This window comes from Squalius cephalus, assembly GCF_949319135.1.
Source record: "Squalius cephalus genome assembly, chromosome: 15".
NCBI classification, from domain to species: Eukaryota; Metazoa; Chordata; class Actinopteri; order Cypriniformes; family Leuciscidae; genus Squalius; species Squalius cephalus.
The window spans coordinates 11,340,905-11,368,475 of NC_137136.1; the positions used below are offsets into that span (position 1 = coordinate 11,340,905).

Below are 27,571 nucleotides of genomic sequence, written 5' to 3' on the forward strand. Positions count from 1 at the left end.
GTGAGAGCCAAAGCATGCTGAAATGCAAATTGTATTTGTACATTTAAGTCACAATTTCACATGCAATTTCATTGTCATTGCATTAGGTTTCATAAAACAAATGAAATTAAAAAGTTTCATTTAAAATTTTGGGGGTTTTCAAAAGAAATGAATGCTTTTATTCAGCAAAGATGCATGAAATTGATCAAAAGTGACAGTAATGACGTGTATAATGTTACAAAAGGTTTAGAAATTAAAGCTGTTCTTTTTAACTTTCTATTCATCAAAATCCTGAGTCACAATAGTAATCATTTTTTAATCATTGTAAATTGTAATAATATTTCACAATATTACTGTTTTTGCTGTATTTTGATCAAATAAATGCAGCTTTGGTGAGCATGAAAGACTTCTTTCAAAAACATTAATATTTTACCGACCCCAAACTTTTGAACGGTAGTGTATACTTTTTATATTTTTATGTTTTTAAATTATCTTTCAATTAAAAAAAAATATATATACTGTATATATATTTACGTATATTATATTTAATTTTGTATGCAGTAACATTCATACATTTTAATATGATATAAGTGTCCGAAAACTTTTTTGGCATCACTGTACTGTATGTGTTGCAAAACAAAGAAATACTTCAAATTTTCCTGTGCCTTTATGTTGTAGACGCTGACAGTTATAAGCTTGTGGGCTATTTTAAAATATTTCTTGTGAAGGTGCTATTTAAATGAGACTTAATCTGTTCCTGAGAGACCAGGCTATTGTGCGTTCAGCTATGACTAACTTAAACCTACCCATTGCAGTTTATGACTTCGATTATTCGGCTCAGTCAAAGGGCACCCAGGTGTTCTCACGTGCATCGTTGGAGAGATTGCCAGGGGTTTTCATCTTCTGAGATTATCTGAGTGTGAAATATTTAATTAAAGAGAAATGCAATTCAATTACTCACTTAATTAGGCCCTGCCCGCTGCCGCCCTGAACCAGAAATGAGCCCGTAATTGGGATGGAAAAAGTGTGCTTTCAGAGATAATTAGCCCACGGTTCTCAAAAGGTCATCAGATCCCGTGGCAAATGAGAGACATGGGCCTCTCGTTCCTCAATCACTGGAGATGAATCTACGCAATGGTCATCTCATAGATTCATCTTCAGCAACCGATAAAGACCATTCACATTCTGTGTTTCATATGAATTTCTCACATGCATGAATAGTGATTGCCTAAAGGCTGCTATTTTAGACTTTAGCCTGTTTTAGATGGTTTATTGCTGCTTAGTCTTGCACGATAAACTGATTATTAAGCTAATTATTTTTATGTCCAATTTACTTATTTAAGAAAATATTATATTATATTATATAATATAAATATATAATATAATATTTTGTCTAAAGAAATAGTGTTCTACATCTCTTAAAATGTTATACCAATAGTAAAATGATGGCCTGGTTTCACAGACAGGGCTTAGATTAAGCCAGGATTAGACCTTAGTTCAGTTAGGGCATTTAAGTAGCTTTTATAAACATGCCTTAGAAAAAAAACAAAAAAGCATTACTTGTGTGCATCTTGAGACAAAACATTGGCACTGACATAAAATATTTAAAATATATCAGTGCAAGTTGCTTTCAGTTAAAACAGCTCAAAGAAACATTTTAGTCTGGGACTATATCACTTCTATGCGGATGATACACAGGTGTATCTCCCTTTGAAAAATGAGGATAATTATGACATGAAGTCTTTGTTGAACTGTTTTGAGGAAGTAAGAGGCTGGCTGGCAGCCAATTTTTTAACATTGAATGACTCCAAAACCGAAATTGTAGTTTTTGGATCACCTGCTTCTAATATACAGATTAAAAAACAACTGGGTCCTTTAAGTGGAAATTTTGCTGCTTATACCAGAAATTTGGGAGTGATTTTTGATAACGGCCTTAAATTTGACAAACAAATTAACTCAGTAGTGAAGAGTAGCTTTTATCATTTGAGATCTATTGCGAAATTAAAAACATTTTTAACAGTAAAAGATCTGGAGATAGTGATTCATGCCTTTATTTCATCTAGGCTGGATTATTGTAACTCGCTGTACCTTGGGGTAGCTAAGTCCTCCTTATCCCGCCTACAAACTGTACAAAATGCTGCCGCCAGGCTTCTTACTGGTACTCGAAAGAGGGAACATATTTCGCCGGTTCTGGCTGCGCTTCACTGGTTGCCGGTCGAGTACCGTGTCAAGTTTAAAGTCTTGTTGTATGTGTTTAAGGGGTTGAATGGCCAAGCTCCTCAATACATTACAGATCTTCTCCACCGGAAATGTTCTAGACCCTTAAGGTCCTCGAACAAGTTGATGCTCAGTGTGCCTCGATCTAGATTGAAATTAAAAGGTGATCGTGCTTTTTCTGTCGCTGCCCCGCGTCTGTGGAATGATTTGCCGGAACACCTAAGATTGTCTTCCACTGTTGATAGTTTTAAATCTTCACTAAAGACTTATTTTTTCTCTTTGGCTTTTGGTCAAATGTAATTTTATGATGGGTTTTTATGATGGGTTTATGATGTGTTTGTGTTTGTTGGTGTATTTATGTATTTTATACTGTTTGAACTGACTGTACAGCACTTTGGTCAGCAGTGCCTGTTTTAAACGTGCTCTATAAATAAAAGTGCCTTGCCTTGCCTTGCCTTGCCTAGGCTTAAGCCTTGTCTGTGAAACAAGGGGTGAGATTAATAATAATAATGAAGTATTCTTTTTGTTGTTGTTTTTGTTATTATAATTAGAAAATGTATTAAATAAAATATAATTTACTATTTCGTCTAAAAATAGTGTTCTACAAAAAAATCTCTAATCTCAACAAAAAACAATAAGATGCATTCCTTGCTGATTTAAGTGGTTAACCTGGTGGACCCTCTTCATCAACATGTTTACACTACTGGTCAAATACTTGGAATAGATTTTGTATTGTATTTTAATATATTTTAAAATGTGATTCACTGTATTCCTATAATGGCAAAGCTAAATTATAAAATATATTAGAATAGAAAACCAGTTATTTTCAGTTAACATTTCACACTATTACTCATTTTACTGTATTTTTTAAGCCTCTGTTAGCATAAGAGTAAGAGATTTCTTCCAAAAACATTAAAAAAAAAACTTAATTATTCCAAATTTGTTACCGGTAGTTTAGGTATGCTAGACTACATTGGTTAAGCTGGAGGGGATCCATCTTTTAACCAGCTGCCAGAAACAAACCATATTGACCACCTTTGGCTATAGTTTAATGTGGTATTTCAAATATGATGGCTAATTTGTTAGCATTTGAGCATTTTATTTATCTTTTACATGAAAAATTATCAGAACATACCTCCTCAGCCTCTCTTTTTTCATTTTCTAACTTCTCGGGGGGGAAAAAAACGTTTATGTAAGCTAAACGTTTGATTGCAGCAAACCCTCAGCTCAGCCATTTAGCCGGAGATAAAGTGCCACAGTAACGCGCCTACTTCAGTTAGTGATGTGAGTCCTTCCCACTGAAATGGAAAGAGAGATACCGGGCCTTTGTGTAAGACAGAACATTTTAAGCCATTTAATCCAAATGCACCCCAAAATGGAGTTGAAGAATGTTTGTAATATGAATGCAGATGGAAGTGTTCTCCAAGCAATTCATTGGACAATTTAGCGGATATTGGGTTAGATTGTGCCGCCGAACCTCAGTGAAGTCGACATTGCAAAGAGCGCATGTAAAAGTCCCTCTCAGCAGGACTCTTTGTGAAACTCATTAAAAGCAACAAGAAGACATATTTGATTAGGCCGCCATTTCCCGCTCTGGCTGAGGTTTTGTGCATATCTGCATGCGTCCCATTACTCGCGTGGCAAATGCAAGCTGCTGACGGCTTGCCATTTTTCACTCTAATCAGGGCTCTGCCAGTGCTTGCATCTCATGTCCCTTCTTCTTCTTGTTCTCTTTTTTTCCCCTTTCTTCTCTTCTTCTATTTTTTTTTCCTCTCTCTCCAGAAGGGATTACTACTCATACTCTTATTATCCGTAAGTGGCTTCTTCTCCATTGCACATCATCATTTCTCATGGCTTTTTTGTGTGCATTTTGGAGAGGGGGGTGGCAGCAGAGTGATGATCTTCTCTTTCTCTCTCACCAACTCCCCTAACTCGCCTCATCTCTCTCTCGTTTCCTTCACGTTCCATATCTCTACCCCCCCCCCCCCCCCCCCCGCCCTCTTCTCTCTGTCTCCTCAGTAGGAAGCCGGTGAACATGAATAAGACCCCCATTACGTACAGGCAGGAGAAGAGTAATATGATGGGCTCCATGGAGCGCAGTTTCACTGATCAGAGCACTCTGCAGGAGGACGAGAGGATGGCCTTGTCATTTATGGACACCCATACTTGCAGCACTCGCAGTAAGACGTGACACGACACACACACAAAAAAACCCCATTGACATTTCGTTAAAAACAAAGAGCAACTGTTCTCCCTTTGAGTTCAATAAGAAAAAGACATTGGTTCCAAACCCATTAAACTTTTGTTAATCTTTAAAACACAAATAAAGAATCTGAGAGATTTCTGTCCCTCGATTGAAAGTCTATTCACCCAAATCTCGGTTCAAATCATTCATAAAAACATTGTAAAATATATCCATATGAGTCAAGTGGCAAGGATGTATGGTTGAGCTTCTGTTTACCATATTTAAGTGCCCTATGTATGTTTGCTGATCAGTGTTTACATGTGAATAAAATCTGTTCATCATATAAAGCGATCATGTCTCTTCAGAAGACTTGGATTAAATCATTCGGTTCATATGAATTTATTTTACAATTATTTTATGAACGTTTTGTAGAATTAGAAATCTTGTGAGTTTGGAAGGACATGAGAATGAATAATTGATGACAATTCAGAGTTTTCATTTTAGGGTAAACTATTCCTTTAAATTTAATTTGTGCCTTTAAAAAGTGGTTTTAGCATTTGAGCTCCCTGTGTAAAAGTAGATTCATTCAGAATTGTTCGTTGAGCAGAAAGTTGATTAAACTATATATAATCTGCTTTATTTGTGAAGCAATGCATGAAAAAATCAAGTAGCATGCACTTGTCTTACTTTGCTTCAACTTATTCTCTCCAGTTAAATGAACTTGCACATTGCATTACATCAACCAAAACAACTACATATCTAATACTCATGATAAATAACAGGGAGCAACAACTAACAGATCAACAGCAGCATAAGTGAAAACAGCAAACAGTAAACCATATAACTGATTAATGCCGCATTGTATGATGGGAACTCAAGTAGGTCTTAAACTTAAGCTATAAAATGTTGAAGGAAATTCACCCCTAAAATGACATTTCTGTCATCATTTACTCAACCTCATCTTGTTCCAAACACGTTTGACTTACTTTCTTCCGTAAAACATGAAAGGAGAATTTTTAAAGAATATCACTTTAAAGAAAATTGAATGAGGACTGAAGCTGTCAAGCTCTGAAATGACACCTGGAACAATAAAAGTATGATTAAAGTCCTCTGAAGGCATTGCTTTGTGTAAGAAACAGTCATACTTTGTCATTTTTCACTGAAAATCTTGACTGTGTGAACTTTATGAGTGAAGTATTGATATCCAGTTTTGATAAATTGTTCTCTTAAAGCTACACTGTGTAATTTTTTAAGTTGATTCTTAGCAAAAAACACTTAGTTCTTTCAAAATGATATGTGCTCATTAATGTGTAATTACTTCTACCAACTAATCAAGTATTCTCGTAAGCGTAGAATCTGCCATTTAGAATACATACGAGCGAGTCGCTCGAATGGTGGAAGCCATGTTGCGCCTCCATCTTGAAAATACATTAGCCAAAGTGGAACATAACTGGGAATTCAAGCTTCGCCTTTCGCGTTTTGACACTCAGTGGCACCGTGACGAATGCGAGGGGGAGATTACTCGCGACTGCCGGCAGATTTGAAATAATACGGCCACCGTAGGAGTTAAAACGCCCTCGGAGTGGGAGGGGCTAGAAAGTAATATTCAGTCGGTAGTCATAAACAATTTCACCGCTAGATGGGAGAAAATCCTACACAGTGTAGCTTTAAGTCAAATCTTTTTCAGTGAATCAGTGAATAATGTGGATTGTCTGTGAATAATGATTTCAGGTTCCTCACACAAAGCATGGCTTCATATAGACTACTTTTATTAAAGTGTTTTTTTTTTTTTTTTTTCATTTTGAAGTTTAAAAAGATTTTAATATAAAAATAGCATTTCAATTTCACTAAAAAGAGCGACTTTTTCTCATTTTGTGTTCAATATGAAAAAGACAATGTTTCAGAATGACACAAAGGTGTGTAAATGATGTCATAATTGATATTTTTTGGGGGAATCTATTCCATAAAATTCATTAGACATAATCCAGCACTCTTAATTTGTGATTAAACTGATGAAGAAAAACTAGTCGCAAATAAAAACTTTGAGAAAACTTTCACAGAAAATAGATATAAACAAATATATGTACTGTTCTAGAACTCTTGAATTGTTTCCCCTCACACTCACAAGGTGCTAAAAGCGAGAGTACCAGACGCTAACGGCAAAGATCACAAATGAATGGTTAGAGACTTTCAGTCACGTACACAGTTAAAGTCAGGCTCAGGGACTAGGTAAGCTCCTGGTAATTTGTCCTCATTTGCAGTCAGTGTGAAAGCTTCATCAAAGCCGCAGTCCTTCCGTAATCGCTCAATCTTTCACAGCTCTTAAATATGAGATGTGGTGCTGTCCACGTCCTAATATAACACCAAGTCTCCCTTGACATAAGACTATAAATCCTAATATAAACATAATCCATGGAAACCAGTAGGAGAGAGAGAGAACAAATAGTATACTTAAAAAAAAAAAAAAAAAATTTAATCAGTTTATAAGAGGCAAATGGACTCAGATCTGCACCAGAAGCTTATCCTTACAGGCATCATGGTCGAGGATTTCAATTTGGAAGAAATTAGAGCAGAAAAAAAAAAAAAAAGAAAAAAAAAAAAGAAACACTAATAATATCCAATTCAAAGGTATCTGACTCTGCAGGCAATTAATAGTTGATGTCTGAAAGAGAGAGATCTCTTGATCAAAATGAAGTTTTAATGGCATGTCTCAGAGCTGTCTTGCTACATTTAAAGTGTCTACTGCATGGAATATACTGTCTGGGTTTCTTCTTTCCTATTTCCGTTGAGAAATGAGTAGCAGACTGCTAATTTATTTGAATACACAGCCCTAGTCATGAATTCATAATTGCTCCCAGATCATATTTATGAATACCAATTATAAACACAGAAGATGAAGTGCCATAAGGGGATGATAATTCTCAGATTAACCCTATTATACTTGTTTGGAGTTTTGTTATTTTTTTATAAAATGTTTATTGGTTATTTTATGAAACTTTTCTAAGATACTTGAGCTGCTTACTTCAGGTGCAGCTGTTCCTATGCTGTGTTAATTGTATATGTTTATACTGTATGAAAAATATTGTGCAAACATTTGGTCTTTGCTTGTTCATTTTCACCAAGGTGATCCACGGAGCTCCATGAATGAGTCCAGCAGTCTGCTGGGTGGGTCGCCTAGGCGTCATTGTGGCCGTAAAGGATCGCCCTATCACACGGGTCAGCTTCACCCGGCAGTGCGTGTTGCTGACCTCCTACAACACATCAACCAGATGAAAACCGCAGAAGGTTACGGCTTTAAGCAGGAGTATGAGGTAGGTTTTGTGTTGTGTTTTAAAATATATTTTTTACATTTTATTTTATGTGCATTATGAATCCGACTGTTCATGAATGGTCTGTCGACGTTCCAAGGTTTAGACTAGACTTTTTAGACAGTTTAACAATAAGTTTAAGAATATTATTATTATTAATACTATTATCATCAAAAATAATATTTGCATTTAATTTATAGAACACCTTTCCAGAAGTATCTTTACAATCATTGATTTAAAATATTGAGTTATTTAAGTAACTGTTCCTTAAATAGCAGTTTTGAGTTTTATTTCAGAGGAAACCACCACATCTATCGGGCTAGTTAGGCTTTGATAGCATATCTTTGAAAACGGTTGAGCAAGAGGTTTCTGTCAGAATCATCTAAATCTTTCTTAGCTGCCACTACAGGTTTTCTGATTAATTTAAATATGCTAGGGATTTAGTGTTGCTTATCTGGGCGCTGCCATTTTCTTAATGGAGGGGGCTGTCGGTGCAAACAGATGTCTCCAGAACTCACTGCAGACCTTTAAAAACAAGCCTCTGCATCGAATCTATTTATAATTTGAATTAGCTTTTATTTTTATATTTTCATTTTTCATTTTTATATTATTTTAAATAATTTTGTTATGTAGTTTTTATCAGTTTTTATATTATATTTCTATATAGCTTTAATTTGTTTTCATTTTAGTATTTTTTGTTTACTTTAACATATTTAAGTTACTTGTTTTTCATGTAGTATTTCCAATTTATTTTATTTCCATTTTATTACAATTATCGAACACAATTTTTAAATGTTATTTTTAGTTAACAAAAACCAAACTGACGTAAAGTGATGAGTATATGTTGTATATGTAGTTAGCCTGGTTAAAACCAGACCATTCTCAGTAGTAACTGAGTTATGGTCTGGCAAAGCTTCTTTAATAACTCATTTCCAAAGGGACGTCACCAACGGACGTCGCTCAAATGCCTCTGGGCGCAATTGGATAGACCTAAAACTCCTAAAACCAATCAGAGCGATCGGCATCGTGTAAAGACATATGCTGCGTCCCAATTTGCCTAAGTTACACTACGCCATAAAAGTATGTACTCTTTTTGTGAAGAAAATGTATTTAATTTTGAATGTGTAGCAAAAAAGTAGGCAAGCTTTGGGACATACTACTTCGTCATCTTTATCGGACGGATCTGTCGCGTGCATCCTGTCACGTAAACTGCCCTGTCAATCATCTTGTCACAGTTAAAATCCTCTATTAAATCTAATTGTAATTTCCTACCGTTTCGGAGAGAAATGTAGTAGCACGTTCATCTGCCAGTGGGTCTTTCATGGAGACTGTCCTCATGTGTTTGCAATTGGAATATAATAATGCATTTAAAAGTTGGTGCTTCACCAACGGAGTGGACGTCGCTCAAATGCCTCTGGGCGCAATTGGATAGGCTAGACCTAAAACCAATCAGAGCGATCGTCATCGTGTAAAGCCCGCCTCAACGTTTCTGATTGGTGCCGCGATTTCGACGGCAAGGAAATGGGCTTGAATGAGCTCTTTGCCAGACTACCTGCAGAGCAAATCTAAATTTGCCGGAAGTTGTCTGGGTTTTCCCAGGCTAATATGTAGTAAGAGTATATGTAAATGAGCAGTTCACAAAGAACCTTGATGCATTATACATTACATAGCAAAACTTAGCTAACTTTCAGAACGCTATGTAAAAGCAAGTTTGAGTCATTCTTCACGGATAGGTTCGCATCTCTCCCCCATGGACTATAGAAGGAGCAGTTATTGAGATGAAAGTGGAGGTCATATAGCCCCTCAGCATTACTGCACAAAGAGCACATACACTGCTATCTCTTTTCCTCCCTCTATCCCTTCCTCCGTGGCTAATTTTCTCTCCTCAGAATGCGGCTTGAGCATCTTCTCTCGCCGTCACACTCTTGTGAACTGTTGACTCTCCTCTAACTGTTGTTGTCCACAGAGCTACGAGACAAAACATCCCTCCACGCAATCAGAGTTCTGCCACTGGTCTACCTCTCTAGAGCTCAGCTTGTGGACTCATTAAACTCTCTCCTCAGTGTGAAACAGATTCAGCTCAAAAATCAATACGCAGTGACACTGTGTGTGTGTGTGTTTGAGGTCAGTGTCTTTGTGCTTCATAAGCGGAAAAGAAGAGACACAGAGTTTGAGAGGGAACACAAATGTACCGGCTGGGTTTCATAAGCTTTATTTCCCCGCGGACCACAAGTACAGTCCATTGATCAGTGCTTATTGTCAGGATATTTAGTTTAGATTGTGGAAAAGAGAGAGTAGAGGTCTGTCCTACAAGCAAAGTGCAAAAAAAAAAAAAAAAAGTTTTTCAACAATATATGTATTGTTTTATAATGTGAATCTTAATATATATATTGAGAAATGGTTTGCTTCAACATTGTGCTTGTGTTGTATTTCCTTAAAATATATCAAGTGGCATTTTTGTAATGCAAAGTACTTCTCCATGTACTTTTTTGAGGTCACTGTGTAAGAATCACACACACACTTGTTTGTACAGTGTTTGAAGTAACGCATTACAAGCAGAGGTGGACAGTAACAAAGTACATTTACTTGAGTACTGTACTTACTGTAAGTACACTTTTTGAGTATCTGTACTTTGCTTGAGTATTATTTTTTTCTGGAAACTTTTCACTTTAACTTCACTACATTTGAAAGACAAATATCGTACTTTTTACTCCACAACATTCTGTCAAGGTCCTTGAGTAGAAAGTAACGTCAGTCAGGAGATGATTTTGGTTGCAGGGGTTGCATTTTGGTTGGAAATGAAAGTCAGGTTGATGTCAGAACCCGACTGATGTAGGTTTCTGACATCAACCTGATTTTCATTTTCAATGTTGGGTTTGGTCTTCTAAATGCGAATTGTGTCATTGTTTTGGAGCACACTAGCTTATAGATAACAGTAAGGCTAAAAGCCAAAAAACTTTAAATAGGGCGCTATCTGAGGGAACAGCCATTTGGGTGTCCGAAACCACTGTGGACGTTATTGAGTGCACTTATTCAATCTCACATTCAATCCCACTACTGGAACTGTGTTCTAGAAATAAATTTGATGTTGATATGAGGGTAGGTAGGCAGGCATAGATTCAGAGGCATAAGGTTCTGTAAGTATTACATGATACAACAATGCAACAATAATAAAACAATGCATTGACATTTACTTTTTACTTTTGATACTTAAGTACCATTAAAAACAAGTACTTCTGTACTTTTACTTAAGTAAAAAATCGGTCTTTACAACTTTTACTTGTAACGGAGTACTATTTGACCAGTAGTATCTGTACTTTCACTCAAGTAAGGAAGTTGTGTACTTTGTCCACCTGCTAATGCGAGTTACTGTATGTAGTCAGATTACTTTTTTCAAGTAACTAGTAAAGTAATGCATTACTTTGAAATTTACAAAAAATATCTGAGTTACTTTTTCAAAAAAGTAACGCCAGTTACTTTGTTTTCTTGACTGACAGGTCTCCTGTCCACATGTTGATAGAAATCAGAGAGCAGTTTTGTTTTGTGCGTTGTGTAAACCTGATGGTTATTGTAGTTCTAGATTAAATGTGAGCATGCATTTACTCATCTCATTTCCACAAAAACAGATTCAGTATTCCTCGAAATGAATAAATTGTGAAATGCAAACTCAGAATATTACGCAAACCTGCAATTAATCTCAATTTATTAAGTAATGTCTTTGTTGTTGACCTTTGATTAACCAATTCAACCATACTAATAAGCAAAAATTACTATATAAACATCACAGGTTTGAATTTGCATTTCCTTCAGCCTGAGGCTTATTCATTTCACTTTTGGTGGATAACGGCCTTTACTTCTGCCAAAATATAACTTTTTTTATTTAAAAAAAAAACAAAACAAAAAAACAGAAAGCCCAGGTAAGAAAAAGTAACGCAAAAGTAATATAGCTCATTACTTTACATAAAAAGTAACTAAGTAATGAAATTAGTCATTTTTTTAGGGAGTAACAATATTGTAATGCATTACTTTTAAACGGAACTTTCCCAAACATATATATACATTTCTGTCCTGTTTTAGTTCACTAGAATTGGCAGTCTAAGAAGTGCTTACACCTAGTAAACCTAGTTTGATGTAAAAATGTTGCTTCTATTGACATTTATATTTCATTGCCAGATTTGATGGTCAGGGTTTGGGAGCATCTGAGAATCTGAAACAAGATGAGGATGCAAATCAATTAATTTAGAAATGTTTTGGTCTACCTGATTCAATATTCCGTTTCCCCTTACCTGCTGTCCACTGTGTAATGTAATATTTTCATCTCTTTTCAGTAATATATGCAGTTGCACATAATAAATCAAGTGTTAACATACTTTTTTTTTTTTTTTAAATGACCTCCTTTTATGTTCAACAGAACCATGAAATCATATTTATCCTTCGTGAAAGTGAAATTGTATTTAATTTAGCTTAATGTAATATCAGAAAATAAAAATGTTGAGGGTTGCAAAGCAATCCAGTCTCTCTGGTCTAAATGCTATTTATGTCAAAATTTGTCTTTTAATAACATTTATTTCAAACAAAATCTAAGAATACTGTGATTATCTCTCACAACTTACAGAAATGATCTTTCTTTCTCTCTCTTTCTTTTTATTTGATTATTTATTTGTAGAGCTTCTTTGATGGCTGGGATATCAATAAGAAGAAGGATAAAACTAAGGGAAGAAACGATACCCTGATGGGTTGTGAGTCCATTTTTTCAGTCTTTGCTTGCTTATAAAAAACATCATGATTGAAGAGTAATGCCTTTAGAATTTTTCAGTTTGTATGGCATTGCACATTCTATCTGTGGTGTTATAGGACCCATTTTACTGAAGGAACTTTGTAAATCAGATAACAGCTTTAACATGCCAACAAATTTCCTGTAATAAACCTAATTTGCATTGAAAGGAGACTTGTTTACTGCACAAAAGTAATGCAGCTGTTTAGTGACTTGACCCCAAAGTGAGCTCATGTGATTGTGTTTGTGTTTGTGTTTCAGATGACCGTCACAGGGTGAAATTGCACCCGCTGCTCGGTGATCCCAACTCCGACTATATCAACGCCAATTACATTGATGTAAGTCAGCAGTCACATACTCTCTTCAGCCAGACTCGCAATCATTCACACTGTTTCTGTTATTATGTAGCTCCCCTGGACTTTATTCAATATCTGTGGACACTCTCACCATATGTGGCATATCATCATATCAGGTTTGATAAGAAAACTTTTTAGGCCTCTAACTGTCCTTTTTGTGGTGGGTGAGGCTTGTTATTTTTGTCCTTGTGTATCTGACCTCCCAAATGATTTTGGAGAGAATGTGGTCAGATATGAAGCGTAGCCTACTAACATGTGTGGCAAAGGGTTTTAGGGTCACTTTGTATCCGGTTTCCCCTTTAATAAAGAGGCAGGTGGACACGGATGGTCAGCCATACCAGCTGAAACCTTGCCCTCTTTAAACCTGCTTTTCAGAGCTGGCCCAGAATGCACCAGGTTGGAAATGACCACCCTCTCTTCATGGGACCCTCTCCACGTATTTGCTTGAACTGATAATTCACCCATAAATGAAAATTCCGTTATCATTTCCGCTCCAAACCTGTACAACTTTCTTCTGGGGGAAAAAAATTGGATGAATTTTGAAAATGAGAATACCTTTTCGGTTTTGGGTGAACTATCGCTTTTTAAAAAGTTTTTGGATCAAAACTCACTCTAAATCCTTGCGATTTCCTCACCTTGACTGTTTGGACCTTAGATACAGCAAGTGATTTGCTGGATTATGTTGTTTATTCTGAAAGGAATGCTGTACGTATGTGTAGCACTGAGTGATTTGAAAGAAATTGGAAGAGGATGAATAGCCATGAGTCAAGACACATAGATGTAATTATATACAATATTGGGGTATTTTGTTATTTTTCTCCTCCAAATCTTTCATGATTGGCCATAATATCAATTAATCTTGAAATACCTTGGAATTCCAGTGTTTCAGTATAAACCAATATACAGGAGCAAAACAGGGCATAGGCTAATTTAACAAGAATTTAGTTTTTTTTGTTGTTTTTTGTCCCATTTTTATTTTGTCCTTGAGTAGAAAAGCACAAAAAAGTCAAGAAAGGACCTATAATGAAAGGATGCTTCTTTTTAGTGTTCTTGTAAACTGGCAGTAAGTAGAGGCTATTAGGGAACATATTAAAGTGAGTGCAGCTCTGTTGTTTAATGTGTTTACTCCTTTTCATTTCTGTCCGTTCCTTCTGAGTATCTCTTGAATCAGCCCAATAAAGGAACTAGCTTATACAAGAATAAATGAGCAATTTAAATGAGAAGTGTGCATTTTTTCTCTGTTAAAATACTTTCCTAGCCTAAAAGCCTAGCCATTTGTTTAATTTCCCTGAGAAGTGTAAAGACAATTTCAAAACATTCTGTTGTTTGAACATTTCAACCAGCCCCACATAGCAACACTGATTCAACCACTGGAGTGATTTTGGGGGCGTGGCTATCAGTTTGTCCAACCAATGGCAGAGACAGGGAGTGTTCAGGAAGCCTTTTTGAAAGCAATTATTATTTTTTCGATTCTTTTTGATGGCGCTTGAGGAACAGAAATAACACACATCACACTTTAAGGTTAGTCTGCAAAGATTTGCCCACCTTCACATCCAAAATGTATGCCTCCATTTTAAGTGTCTTTCCCCGACGTGAAGCTTAGCCAGCTAACACAAGTCTCTCTTTCTTTCTTCCTCTAATTCTCTCTCTTTCTGTCTGTGATCTGTTAATCCTCTAGCTCTTTTCAGCCTCTCATTAACTAGAGTCTGTCTTGTCTTTTTCTACCCCCCTTCCCCACATCTTCGACTTTGGACCCTGTAGATTCGGATAAACAGGGAAGTAAGTACTTCGCTGCTCTTTCTTTTCTTTCTCTCTGGTTTCTTTCCCTCTGTTCCCCCCATAGATCTCTTTTTTTGTGTCATGGCGTTGCTCTGTTTGGATTACTTAAACTTAAGGAAGAGTGGCTCCGTGACACAGATCTCCTTTATATTCGTCCATAAAAGTGAACGCAAAAAACTTTCAGGCTCCATCTGTTACATTTCTTTGATTTATTTCTTACGGGTACCTAGTTTTCAGTTTCACTTTAGAACAAAAAAATCATCTTTTCACATTTCCACTTCCGCTCTTTTTCAAAAACACAGGTGGCGAGAGGGGTCAGAGGTCAGGGGGTTAGTCTAGGATAGTTGCTGGGGGGAAAAAACCTAAACCAGCCTAAGGGGGTTGCTGGTCTTAGCTGGTTTAAGGTTGTCTCTTATCTTGGCCAAGCTGGTGCTCAGGTGGAGGTCAGTCTCCCAACCTGACCAGTTGAAAAGTGCCCAAAACCCCTTTAAATCCAGATTTTGTTTGGCCATCAAAGCTTGAGAGACTACTGAATTGCACCTGAACTTTAGCAGACTCTAACTTTATCTTTAACATTGATGACAAAATATGTTAGTAACTGACAGGAAGTCAAACTTTTAGAAGAATAGACAAGCAGCCCACACTCAAATAGATTCCACCTTTCAAATTGAACGAAAAAGCAGGTTTGCTGGTTTTTAGAAGAGTTTGTGGAACTTGTCAGCTTGTGGTCTAGAAGACCATCTGACCACTCGGCTGGGAGACCAGCTAGACCAGATCGAACCAGTTAAGACCGGCAAACCACCTGAGGCTGCTTTAAGCCAGTGTTTTATAATTATTATTTTCAGCAGAGCTCTTATTACTGATGGCATATGTATGAAAAAGAGCAGGGTGACACTTCATAATAACTTTCATAATAAAATTATATAATTATTAAACAACAGATGAGGAGCTGCGCATTTTTTAATATGAACATATGAGAATATAAATCAGCGTTTATTATACATATGTAAGATCATATATTAAAAGATCATTTTTTCGAAAGTTATTATAAAATATTAGCAGTCACAGAGACCTTTGGAGAAAGCATTTTGATCTCTTGAGCTTTTTATGCTGTGCATTAATAGTGTTATTTCTGAGTTTTAAGTTGCTAAGTGTTGTAAAGTGTTGCGTGAAGCCTTTTTTATTATTTTTGTTTGTTTGTTTTCCTCCCTTTAATGAGCTTCTGTGTCCTGTAAACTTTCCTTCTATTTTCAAATCAACCATTAAATATATAACTTTAGGCACGATGTATCATTATCTTGATAAATCGTACTAAAGCTGCATTTCAGCCACAGTGGTTTGGTGCAGTTGCAGCTTTGGGCTTGTGATATGATCATCACGAATTTGATGGCAGATAGGGCGACCTGTGAACTGAATCATTACTGAGATTCCCTATCGCTATGTGTCCTTGAGCAAGACATGTACCTCACATTTTCTCCAGCGGGACGGTCACTGTTAGTGCGCTATAAATCCTGTTGCACTGCTGTGGAATGTACTGCACCTTCGTTTATTTATTTTTAATACCTATATGGCTGACCTGTGCTCTTTGGTCATGGTTGTCTTAGATTTGGAGATTTATATAGAGACATACATAAGACTATAGTATTTGCTGTGTTTAATTTGTTGTGAATAAAAGCGAGGCTCCGAGGGAAGGCTTTTTGGATTTGCAAAATGTAATATTTCATTCTACGTTCTAAGGTTGGAAATCATGAGATTAACTGCAAGCTCACACAGTATAAATTAATATTTATAGATAGCTGCCTTTATGGGGGGAGTCTTTGACAAGGAGGTCTTCGTATTTGGGGTCCCTGGCATTAAACATATTTGAAACCCCTTTGAGTAAGTAATAGAAAATCATGCTACTACTTTATGAATCAGCATTACAAAGCTCTTTTGGACCACAGTTATCTTCCAAACGTTTTTCCCTGCATCCCCTGTGAACCCCATAGAGTGATGAATCCTTTCTATGTGGAACAAACATCCCCCACTATTTCTTTTTCCATCTACTGTGTGTCTGTTTCTATGTTTGTTTGTACAGTGTTCAGGAAATAGCTTGGCCCAATCTAAAATGTAGTGGGCGTCTGCAGTTTTCTAAATGGAGCAGCAAATGCTCAGCAACAATAAAGAACATGTCTCTATTATTCTGCTAATATCTGTTTAATGAAAACAGATCCAGTTTTTGGGAGCATCTCCAGGTAGTTCTTTGAAAAGGCTTAGCTTTGATGAGTAAATTGCATGTTTTGAGACGTTCCTAGAGTTTCTTTCAAACATGAGTTGGAGGAATTGTGTTGGGAGGTGATGTCCTCCATGATGAGTTTTATGTTTGGGCAAATGACTATTACTTTTGTAGCAGAAGCCTTTTTGTTTGTTTGTTTGTTCTTTGTTACTCTCCAACAAGTCTACAAACACTACTAACCTGACTACATTTTTTCGTTTGCTTTCAGTTTTCGGAATAAAGTAGCTTTTCCCCTAAGTCCCGCAAAATGGACTTGCATGTCAGTGAGTTATGTTGTCAAAATTTAAACACACTCTCCTTAGAAATACTTGAGTAGTGTTGAGAGGTCAGATTCATTTTAGCGAATCAGTCCATTCGAATGGTTAATTTCAGTGGTTTATTTGTTTAGTTGTGGTTTAGATTTATGTGTTTAGAGTTGCTGTCATCCTAATTTAGATCCTCATTTTCTGTTCCAGGCTTAAAAAAAAAAAAACTTTAATCATATAATATAATTATTTAATTACAGGAAAAAAAAAAAGCCTTTTTAAATATCTTCAATGTAGCTACCTTTTATTTGTAACTTATGTAGTGTAGCTAATTACAAATCTTGACTGTAGCTTAAAGATGCAATCAGTAATTTTTTCCTTATTAAAATATGTTTACCCCTAAAGAAATTAATATTACTAGTAGTATATAGTAGAGAAATATACACTATTGGACTGTTAAAGTTCATGTTTTAACATATGAAATTAATTTATCATGCTTAATGCATCTGTTTTTTTAATTCTGTTAATGCATTTTACATTATAACACATACTGGAACCAAAAAGAAATTTTGATTAATCTAGATTAATGTTTTTTAATCAATTGATAGTCCTAATGTACAATCATGCACACCTACATAAGATGAAGACTGCAGTCATTAGTCGTTAGTAGCCTAAGAAAAAAATATTTATTTTACATAGAGTAGATCAAGGGTGTCCAAACCCGGTCCTGGAGGGCCACTGTCCTGCAGAGTTTAGCTCCAACTTGCCTCAACACTCCTGCCTGGAAGTTTCTAGCATGCCTAGTAAGACCTTGATTAGCTGGTTCAGGGGTGTTTAGTTGGGGTTGGAGCTAAACTCTGCAGGACAGTGGACCTCCATGAGTAGGATTGGACACCCCTGGAGTAGATCTTCTCATGGAGGTCGTCATGTTGCGATCGTTTTCAACAAACAGTTCTGCTAACAGAGTAAATCAATCACGGTTGATTTTGAGAGGCTTTTGAACTGGACAGCTAGAATATGTAAATATTTGGAATATTTGTTCTCTAAGAGGAGTGAGATTCACACAAGTGATGTTTCTAGGACAAAAATGGCTTACACAGCACGTCATCTCTCTCTCTTTCTTTTAGGGTTACCATCGATCCAACCACTTCATCGCCACTCAGGGTGAGTATCTTTGTCTGGACAGGACTTGTGAATAGATGGGTGTGTGTGTGTGTGTGTGTGTGTGTGTGTGTGTGTGTGTGTGTGTGTGTGTGTGTGTGTGTGTGTGTGTGTGTGTGTTTTGATTTAGTTCTGTCTGGCAGTGTTCATTCCCAAGAGGGAGAGCCTCTTTTCTCTCTTCAGTCTGAGCCTTTGGGTTTGTGTGTGTGTGTGTGTGTGAGACTGACACCTTGAGAAAACAGAGATCTTTCCAGATGGAATCTAATGAGTTCTGATCCAGGAAATTATAGAGGTGTGTGAATCGAGATGCTGCAGCAAAATTGGGATTACCACCTGCTGTCGTCTTACCCAAAATCCCCATCAAAACCACCAGCACAATGACTACAGGACCTTGGGTGGAGAGGAGTCTCAGATTGTGTTCACTGCAATCATTTTCGTAAAATATTTTGGTCTTGTTCTTGAATAATAATATTTAAACATCTGGATAAAATGCTTTTTTATTTATTTATCGTTACCTTATGGAAATTTTTTCTCTTGTTTTAACCATAAAAATCTCTCTATTTATTATATTTATATTTAAAACTAAAAAAAGGCAGTTTGCTTATACTGTGGTAACCAAATGTCCATACAAAGATAGTAAAAGATGAAATCACCTAATTTGGGCTTCAGCTAACAGTCCCTACTAGGAAATCGGGCTTCATGAACATAATAATGTAATACTTAAAGTGACCCTATTATGCTAAACATTTATAATTTTGTCTCCTACAGTTTGCATGCATCCCAGGTAAAAAAAAAAAACTAAAAAAAAACACTTTAATTTTCTCATAATATACTTTGCAGCATCACCTCTTTTCTCACAGTGCCTGAAATGGCTCTGTAAAGGATTAAGTCTTCCTCTGCTCTGATTGGTCAGTTAGCCCAGTCTGTTGCAATTGGTCTACCGCTTACAGTGCATGTTGGAAATGAAACGGCCATTACTAATTTCAGCTTCCTCAGTGCTTGTATACACAGTGATACAAACAGTAATAATGGTGTCCGTTTTACCGCATCAATTCCAGTCTGATTCCTCACTCTCAGTGCATCCAAAGTGGATTTGCAGCGCAGAAAATCGCTTCTTCTCGACATGTCGACAACACTAAAATGTTTGAGGGCGGGTTAAAGTACCAAGTAGACGTTGTTCACAGGCAGCCAATGAAGACCATGGGCTGGTATTATGCAAATTTGTTACAAACCGACGTAGATATTTTACAGAAGTGAGGCTGGACTAGTCTTTTCGGCAGTTTAGAATCAATTATTTCTTTAGGAGGCAAAAATTTGAAAGGTAATATTCGAAAACCATAATAGAAGCACTTTAAAATCTCAACATGCAAAAAACTTTCTGTAGCTCAGTTTAAAACAATAGAAGTCAATGGAAAGTCCCCCACTGTGGCAGAAAAAAACCCTATTCCTTTCCTCAGCTCTATTACAACAAGGTCACCCTCTTCTCTCATCGTTTCAGATCTCCCATAAATAAATCATTATACATGTTTGTGGTTTGTCTGTCTTTCCCCCTTATTGAATTTCGAGGCAGACTCAATTGATGATAGAAATTAGCTTTTTCTATCAGAGAGCCACTTCCTGCTGGGGTTAAAAACGGTTCTATTCGCCAGAAATGCCTGCTATTGAATTACTCTCTGTGAGGCTCTGGATTACTGAACTGCCTTATAACATGCAATGACACTTGGTAAATTAAACCCGCTGTCTGGAGCATTGGCTGCCATTTTATTTAATGTGTGTGTGTGTATGTGTGTTTGTTTGCAGGGCCCAAGCAGGAGACAGTGTATGATTTTTGGAGGATGGTTTGGCAAGAGAACTGCTTTAGTATCGTCATGATCACCAAGCTAGTGGAGGTGGGCAGGGTATGTTCTAGATCCTTCCTCATCTGCACACTAACCCATGAACTAAAGACACTCCCCGTTCACAACAACCCTACACATTTCATTCGACCATCACTTTGAAATGTTTGTGTATTTGTGAGTCTGTGACTTTTATGTGTGCTTGAACATATGTAAATTGATTTTAACATCACTTCCCATTCATCAGCTATGTTTGGAAATATTATGTTTTATATTTGATTATTACTGTATGCACAAGAATTACCATTTAACACTGTACCATAGAAATATTGTTTTTTTTGGACATTTGGAGTACCTTGGAGTATCATGTAAATACCATGCTATATGAATATGATAATCATCTATGCATGGTTCAGTTATGATATTACCATATTGCTATAATATATACTATGGTATTGAATGATTACCATATTCATGTTCTGTAAAATTTGCAGTGTCATGTAGAGAAGCACTTATGCATATATCGGTACTATATAGGTACACATATCAGCTGGTTTCTGAGTTTTTTTTTATGTATTTATTGAAATGGTTGATTTTGGATATTCCATTGTGCATGCTTATTTTCACTATTTTTACATTTCAAACATGCACTTCATCTAACACTCACTTAATGTAAACCTAATAATTTATTAAGTTAAATATAATCTCAAACCTAATAATGGAAATCCATTTTCTTACAGTACTTTATAATGCTGTGATGCCTGTTCACTTAGCATTTAAATTTATTGATTTAACTTTTCAGTGTTTATTTCAGTGTTTAGACAAAATGGTGTAGTATTTTAATATCTGAAAATAATTATACAGGTCCAGAAATCCAAAGTATGTCATGATACTTTTTGTTAGTGGAGGCAATATGGTATATATCATATACCTTCACTGTACTATGGTATCACCACAGTACAGTGCCATTATCACATGCTTTTGTCAAATATATATGTCTGTATTTTTGTTAACTTAAAATAAGATTTGAAGTATCTTTCGTTCAGTCATAATTCCCACTCTCATGTAATGCGTTCTGCTCCCTTGCTTTGTGGCCCACACGTTCCAGCCTTTTTAAACCACCTCTATTTCATCCTCCGACATAATTTCCTCTTTCATTTTCCTCTCCACACCTGCATCGCCCCTTCAGTGCTTCGGAAACAGCGTCTGCTGACAACAGTCCTCTTAACGGCCCGACCCTGCCCTCTTATGAAATCGGGGCTCTATTATGAAGAATACACTTTCCCACGTTATGATAAAAGCTATGAACAGCAGGGATAAATAGAAGATGGTTTAGGTCTGACAGCAAGTCTTAACGGTTTGTGTAACAATAATAAGCATAATAAGCATGCAGAAATAACCCAGTTTACAGTACACAAGGAGAGACTCTTTAACTGAGAGAACATTATTTATTTTTTATCCTTTTGAAAATATTCAATATGCATATCTATATATGTATTTGCTCTGAAATGTCTTAAGGTAAATCAGATTGTAAATAATTTTATTTAATCATAACTGTTAATATTTAACAAACACCTATTTTAGCCAAGTGTATTCAAAGTGTTAAAGTATATGCAAGAAGTAAAACATTACCACAAATCTAATAAAAAAAATAAAAAAAGAATCAAGGTTTGTTTTCTATGTAGTATTTCATTAAATTAATTCAAATAATTAAATTTGATTATTTTCCTTCATATATTTGTAATAAAACATTTTAACATATGAAAAAAGGCCATGCAGATATTTTGAAAATTTTTGGTCAATGGTAAACAGACAGTTTGAACTGATACATGAAAATGAATCAAATTTTCTAACTCTAATACCGTTATTGCTAGTGAAGTTTTATTCCGCTAAGCTGTTAGAACATCTGTCTTAAACACTTTCATACTCATACAAGGAAGAATTATGAAACTTATGTAATGACATGCTTCATAGTGTTTTCTGACCTTAGTTTGTTGGTTTGTCTTTCAGGTGAAATGCTGTAAGTATTGGCCAGATGAGTCAGAGATGTACGGTGACATAAAGATCACGCTGCTGAAGACGGAAACTCTGGCGGAGTATACAGTGCGAACTTTTGCCCTGGAGCGGGTACGAGACCGTTTCTTTTCCTCTAGAGACAGGACGGGAAATGATGGGGAAAAGAAGGGTTGCATCTCCCGCATGAGCGACGCTGCTCAGTGTGTCAGAGCCTCTAAGCCACGGCTCCAACATGCTCTCGTTTCTCAGAGAAGCTTGTGTGATTTGCTTTGCCATTTGATATGATGCGATCTGCTATGCACTGATTAATGTACAGTCAGCACAGGCCGTTATGGCTAAATGAAAACAGACAGGGTGATCAGGTCTCGCATTGCATATCTCGTATCACGTTACTCCACATTACCCTGCTTATTACACTCTCACATGCACACCAAATAAATAAATAAATGCACATGAATTATTGATTTTAAAATAATTTTGTTATATGAAAAGAAAGAGCCTTATGATATGAGAGACATGAAATTATCAGAAAACTTTTTCTTTTATCATCTGTACATTCTAAGTTTATAAGAATAGCAGAATCCATACCACGACTATAACGATAATGGCACAGAGGAATTAAATCATTAGAATCCCATTCAAAACAACTTTTTACAGCTGGTGACAGCCAATCAGAATCCATCCTGCTTTAAAGAGCTCGAGCATTTAAAGTGGCAGATGAGAAAACTGCAGTGCACTTATGATAAACATAACAATATCGTCCATTGGTGTGGATGCTAATATAATTATCGTTATAGTTATCTTTATAGTTCTCATCCTTGGGTGTGAGCGGGCCTTAAGAATGCCATTATTGACCAATCAGAATCAAGTATTCCTGGCCGTTCTAATTAGTATGTGTTGCTATGCTGATATACATTGGCTCTTTGCTAGGATTAGGGTAGAACGCGAATTGTGTGTGTACTCTTTTTGTGTGTGTGTGTGTGTGTGTTAGGGGAGAATTTGGAGTGACAGCCCTTTAAATGAAATGGAGAGAAGCGCCTGATACCCAGCAGAGACCCACGAGCTGTCTGTTCGAGGATTAGAGCTGCCTCATCTCAGAACGCTTTTATGGCAGGCACATTAACTAAAGCATCTCTTTCTCTCTCTCTCTCATTATCGCTCTCTCTCTCTCTGTGATACAATGGGCTAAATGTGGGTGCGTTTACTGAAATTAGCTGAATTTAACCTCTTCCACCTCACCTCCCTGTCTTCTCTTATCATCCTCTTTGCTGCCCTGTGGAGGCGCAATTCCGTCACCAGCCTTAGATGTGAGTTTTGTGCTTGCCTCGGCCCTGTCAATCAAACACGGGCTGTGGGTGGAACAATGTGCTTCTGTGTGCTTGTCGAATGGTGGGGAAAGCTCCACATAACCATCAGACAGGCTTTTGGGTGGAGCGCTCCTTGCGTGTATCCAAACAGACGAGCAACTGGGATGCAGTAATAGGATGTGTCTTAGTGGCCTGTCAAGTAGACATGCGAACCTCCCCCGAGTGGAACCACAGAGCTGTGTGTTTATTTTACTGTGGCTTTTGCTAATTCATCTGGGTTTCTCTTAGGTGTCTTTGAGCCATTTGTCACCTTTGTCGCCTTTCGCTGCTTCTCTCCTTTCGGGTAGCGGGTTTCTGCCTGATCTTCGTCTCAACCAGACACCTCCATCTGTCACGATCGTCTGTATCTTCCTTCTCTAAGCCACACCTCTCCATGTCTGTCTTGATGATGTCTTTCCAGCGGTGCTTCGGCCTTCCCCTCTTTCTCTTTCCTCCTTTCGTCTCCACGGCTCTCCTTATGTCCACCTCTTCGTCTCTCCGGCACACGTGTCCAAACCACCGTAGCCTTCTTTTCCTCATCAGATCTTGTATTGGTATTACTTTTGCTTGCTTCCTTATCTCTTCATTAGTTTGGTGTTCCTCTAGACTTATTCCAAGACAGTACCTCAGCATCCGCATCTCACAGAATCCTATCTTTGAGCCATGAGGTATACAAACTCTAGAAGTGAGTCCTCTCAGATTTTTGAGCCATAAAATTAAAAGGTGCCTGATCGTGATCTCCACTACTCGTAACCTAAAGCTACAAACCATACAAGCGTATGTTGGAGCCGTGGCCCGGTTGTTAGCGCACATGGCCTGACACATTGAGTCAAGATGCTCATATGGGCAATTCGGGTTCAGGCTGCTTGCAAATGGCAAAAGCTAAAATGATATTGAATTACATATGATATTAGATACAAGTGTGGAGCATGTTTGTCTTTCAGAGGGGATACTCCGCCAAACACGAAGTGTGTCAGTTTCACTTTACATCATGGCCTGAACATGGAGTCCCATACCACGCCACGGGTCTTCTAGCCTTTATTCGCCGGGTCAAAACCTCCACGCCACTCGACGCGGGGCCTGTGGTGGTCCACTGCAGGTATAGAGTTCCTTATTTCATCACATTAACTGCTAATGTTTGACAACCAGAAAGTGTCTAAATATATCTTGATTTTGAACAGTATGCACTGCCATTTAAAACATCACCAAGGCATTTATTTGATCAAAAATACAGTGAAAGCAATAATATTGTGAAATAGTATTACAATTTAAAACAACTGTTTTCTATTTTAATACATTTTCAAATGTAATTCATTCCTGTGATGGTAAAGGAGAATTTTCAGCATCATTACTCTCGTCTTCATTCTTCAGAAATCATTCTAATATGCTGATTTGGTGCTCAATAAATATTTTTTATTATTATCAATGTTGAAAATAGTTGTGCTGGCTTTTTGTGGAAATTGCCTTTTTTCAGGATTCTTTGTTGAATAGGAAGTTCAAAAGAGCAGCATTTATTTGAAATAGAAAGCTTTTGTAGCATGATAGATGTCTTTACTGACTTTTGATCAACATTTTGTGTATTTTCTGAATAAAAGTACTAATTTATTTAAATAAAAATCTAACTGACCCCAAACTTTATTTCTTAATAACTTTTCTTTTCTTTTTTTTTTTTTTTGTGAGATGTTTTACTTGAAAAGTGTGCTTGTGCTGTCTTTTTCAAATACTCCAATGAATCTCAAAGAATGCCATGGTAATATAATGTTACAGGATAAAAAAACATGATATTGACATGTCTAAACATCTGGTTTAATATTTTTTGGTACTTTTTTGTTAGTGTTTACTGTCAACTGTTGTTACCTTGGACTTTGACGTTGACATCCTGCCAGGTCGAACAGGACTGCCTCAACTTTACCAGCTTGATTTTTGGTTCATGTCCAGTCAAAGAAAAAAACACTGTCCCACGTCATCATTTTTGACAAACATCTGACTATCCGTCTTTTGTTCTTCCTCTTCAGTGTGGGGGCGGGCAGGACCGGCTGCTATATCGTGCTGGACGTGATGCTGGACATGGCAGAGTGTGAAGGAGTGGTGGACATCTACAACTGTGTGAAGACCCTCTGCTCTCGTCGAATCAACATGATCCAGACAGAGGTGCAGATGCTCACATGTTTACCCATAACTCTCTATACCCAGACATGGCAGGAGACTTAGCAAATGACATCTCTTGTATTTGCATAGTCATAAGCTCTGTGGGTGTTATGAATATTCAGAATGTTTAGCTTTGGAATGTTATGAAAATTGTGTATGGATAGGTGGGAAATGCAAAAAAAACTTCTCTCTTGCATCTGTCCTCTGTGCGGAGGCATGTGTATTTGCTTAGATGTTCTGAAATTTACATATCCAAACTTTATTATGTAAATCCCACAGTCATTTGACTGTTTAAAACATTAGTAATTATTTACCAGATGCTTTAATTAAATCCATCCGCAAGTGTTTGTTTATGTAGAGTGGTGTATACACTCGCAGTCCCACTTTGAAACATGCCACAAATTTAGTTTGCGTTCAAACACGGAGGTTAAACAAATTCGGCTACTGGCATCTATTTACCCTGTATTGTCCTTTATCTTTCATGCATTCTTTCTCCTCTAGTCCTCTCTTTTCTATTCTCCTTGTTCCTGTTCTGATCTTTTCTCACTTCATCTATCAAGGGCGTTTTCTCAGAGGAGACGAGGGTGGCAGTGAAGGCCTCCTGCAAAAATTCAGATGATAAAAACAATCGACAGAACAAAACCGAAACAAAGCAAATAGTATCAAATATTAGATCAAATTGGTTGTAAACATTTTTTTGAAAGTACACTGTCCAACAGCAACACCAGTGGATAATGCTTCAGAGGGAGGCTTCGCTAGAGCTCATTCGAAATAAAGGTGAAAAACCACAGGAAGCAGTGCCTCCATGTCACTGTGACTGGCTGATTATATGCACGTTAATCCATTGATGTCTTGCCAACCATGCACACAACAGCAAATCCACATGAATGCCTCAAACTGGATGGGATAATTACAGAGGGAATGGCTCACCCACTCGGACATCATCACTTTCAGTTCAGTCTGAATCAGAATTTAGTCTACCACAGAAAGTATGTAGCTATGTCTTTGGTCTCTCTCTCTCTCTACAGGAGCAGTACATATTCATTCATGATGCCATCCTGGAGGCGTGCTTGTGTGGGGAGACGGCCATCCCTGTGAACGAGTTCGCTCTGGCTTACAAAGAGATGCTGCGGGTGGATTCTCAGAGCAACTCTTCACAGCTTCGAGAGGAGTTCCAGGTCTTTGTTTCTCTCCTTCTCTCATATTGTTTTCGAATTTTCTAATTTTTTGATGATCGTGAGATCTCATTGGTCCAAAATCCCACATGACTGTACATTTAAAACATTATATATCTTCTGATTGGCTGTGATTGTGTCACATCGCAAAGCAGTTTCACATTCAGTGACGACAGATAGAGATGTTCCGGAACCATCAATCAGAACCGACCCTTTTTTTTTTTTTGCTCTAAACACTGCTCTAAATTGATCAATCATTTCCAAAAATGTAATTTGCGTGGAAATATTATGGAGGGAAATACTGTACCAGACACAGGCACTGTTTGTGATGCTTGAAAATTTGGTTGAAAAATATAAATATTGAATTGGGGGTGTGGGTGTATATGAATGTATCTCTGAAGGTGACTGTCTTCAGAAAAGTTTTGATGGCATTTTTCCCCCCTCATACCTCCGTATAATGCTTAAGTTATATTTTAAGTGACTAAGCAGAAGTATGATGCTTTTGGGAGCCTTTTGTTTTTTTGTAGATTAGTTTCAATAAATGACCTGAACAGGGCAGGAAGTTTGAGCTCTGAAAGTTACTATTATTAACACCATAAATTGAAAAAAGCGAAATGGCATCTTTCTAATTTCTCTATAAGTATATAACTTCCTATGAAGTTCTGTAAATGTAAATTTGCTCAGTGGAGCAAAGCAAGTTTGAAAGCAGCAGTCAAACAAGACGCTGAGCTACACAAAGTGTGAAATACGCTGCCACATAGATTAATGATCA

The 27,571-nt window shown here is 36.9% G+C and overlaps 1 protein-coding gene across 17 annotated transcripts in view; it reads left to right on the forward strand.

Annotated features, from left to right (window-relative positions):
* Positions 1–27,571, forward strand: part of ptprub (protein tyrosine phosphatase receptor type Ub) — a 222,249-nt gene that overhangs the window by 180,211 nt on the left and 14,467 nt on the right. For 2 of the 17 annotated variants that reach the window (XM_079894983.1, XM_079894994.1), the window contains exons 15-26: positions 3,979–4,008; positions 4,216–4,376; positions 7,505–7,692; positions 12,356–12,428; positions 12,725–12,801; positions 14,581–14,598; positions 18,246–18,282; positions 20,080–20,177; positions 22,125–22,241; positions 24,421–24,575; positions 25,492–25,627; positions 26,653–26,802. In XM_079894983.1, coding sequence (XP_079751109.1) covers positions 3,979–4,008; positions 4,216–4,376; positions 7,505–7,692; positions 12,356–12,428; positions 12,725–12,801; positions 14,581–14,598; positions 18,246–18,282; positions 20,080–20,177; positions 22,125–22,241; positions 24,421–24,575; positions 25,492–25,627; positions 26,653–26,802 — 1,240 coding nt within the window. The remainder of the gene's footprint in view (positions 1–3,978; positions 4,009–4,215; positions 4,377–7,504; positions 7,693–12,355; positions 12,429–12,724; positions 12,802–14,580; positions 14,599–18,245; positions 18,283–20,079; positions 20,178–22,124; positions 22,242–24,420; positions 24,576–25,491; positions 25,628–26,652; positions 26,803–27,571) is intronic. The other 15 variants (XM_079894996.1, XM_079894998.1, XM_079894999.1 and 12 more) reach the window with 11 other exon arrangements.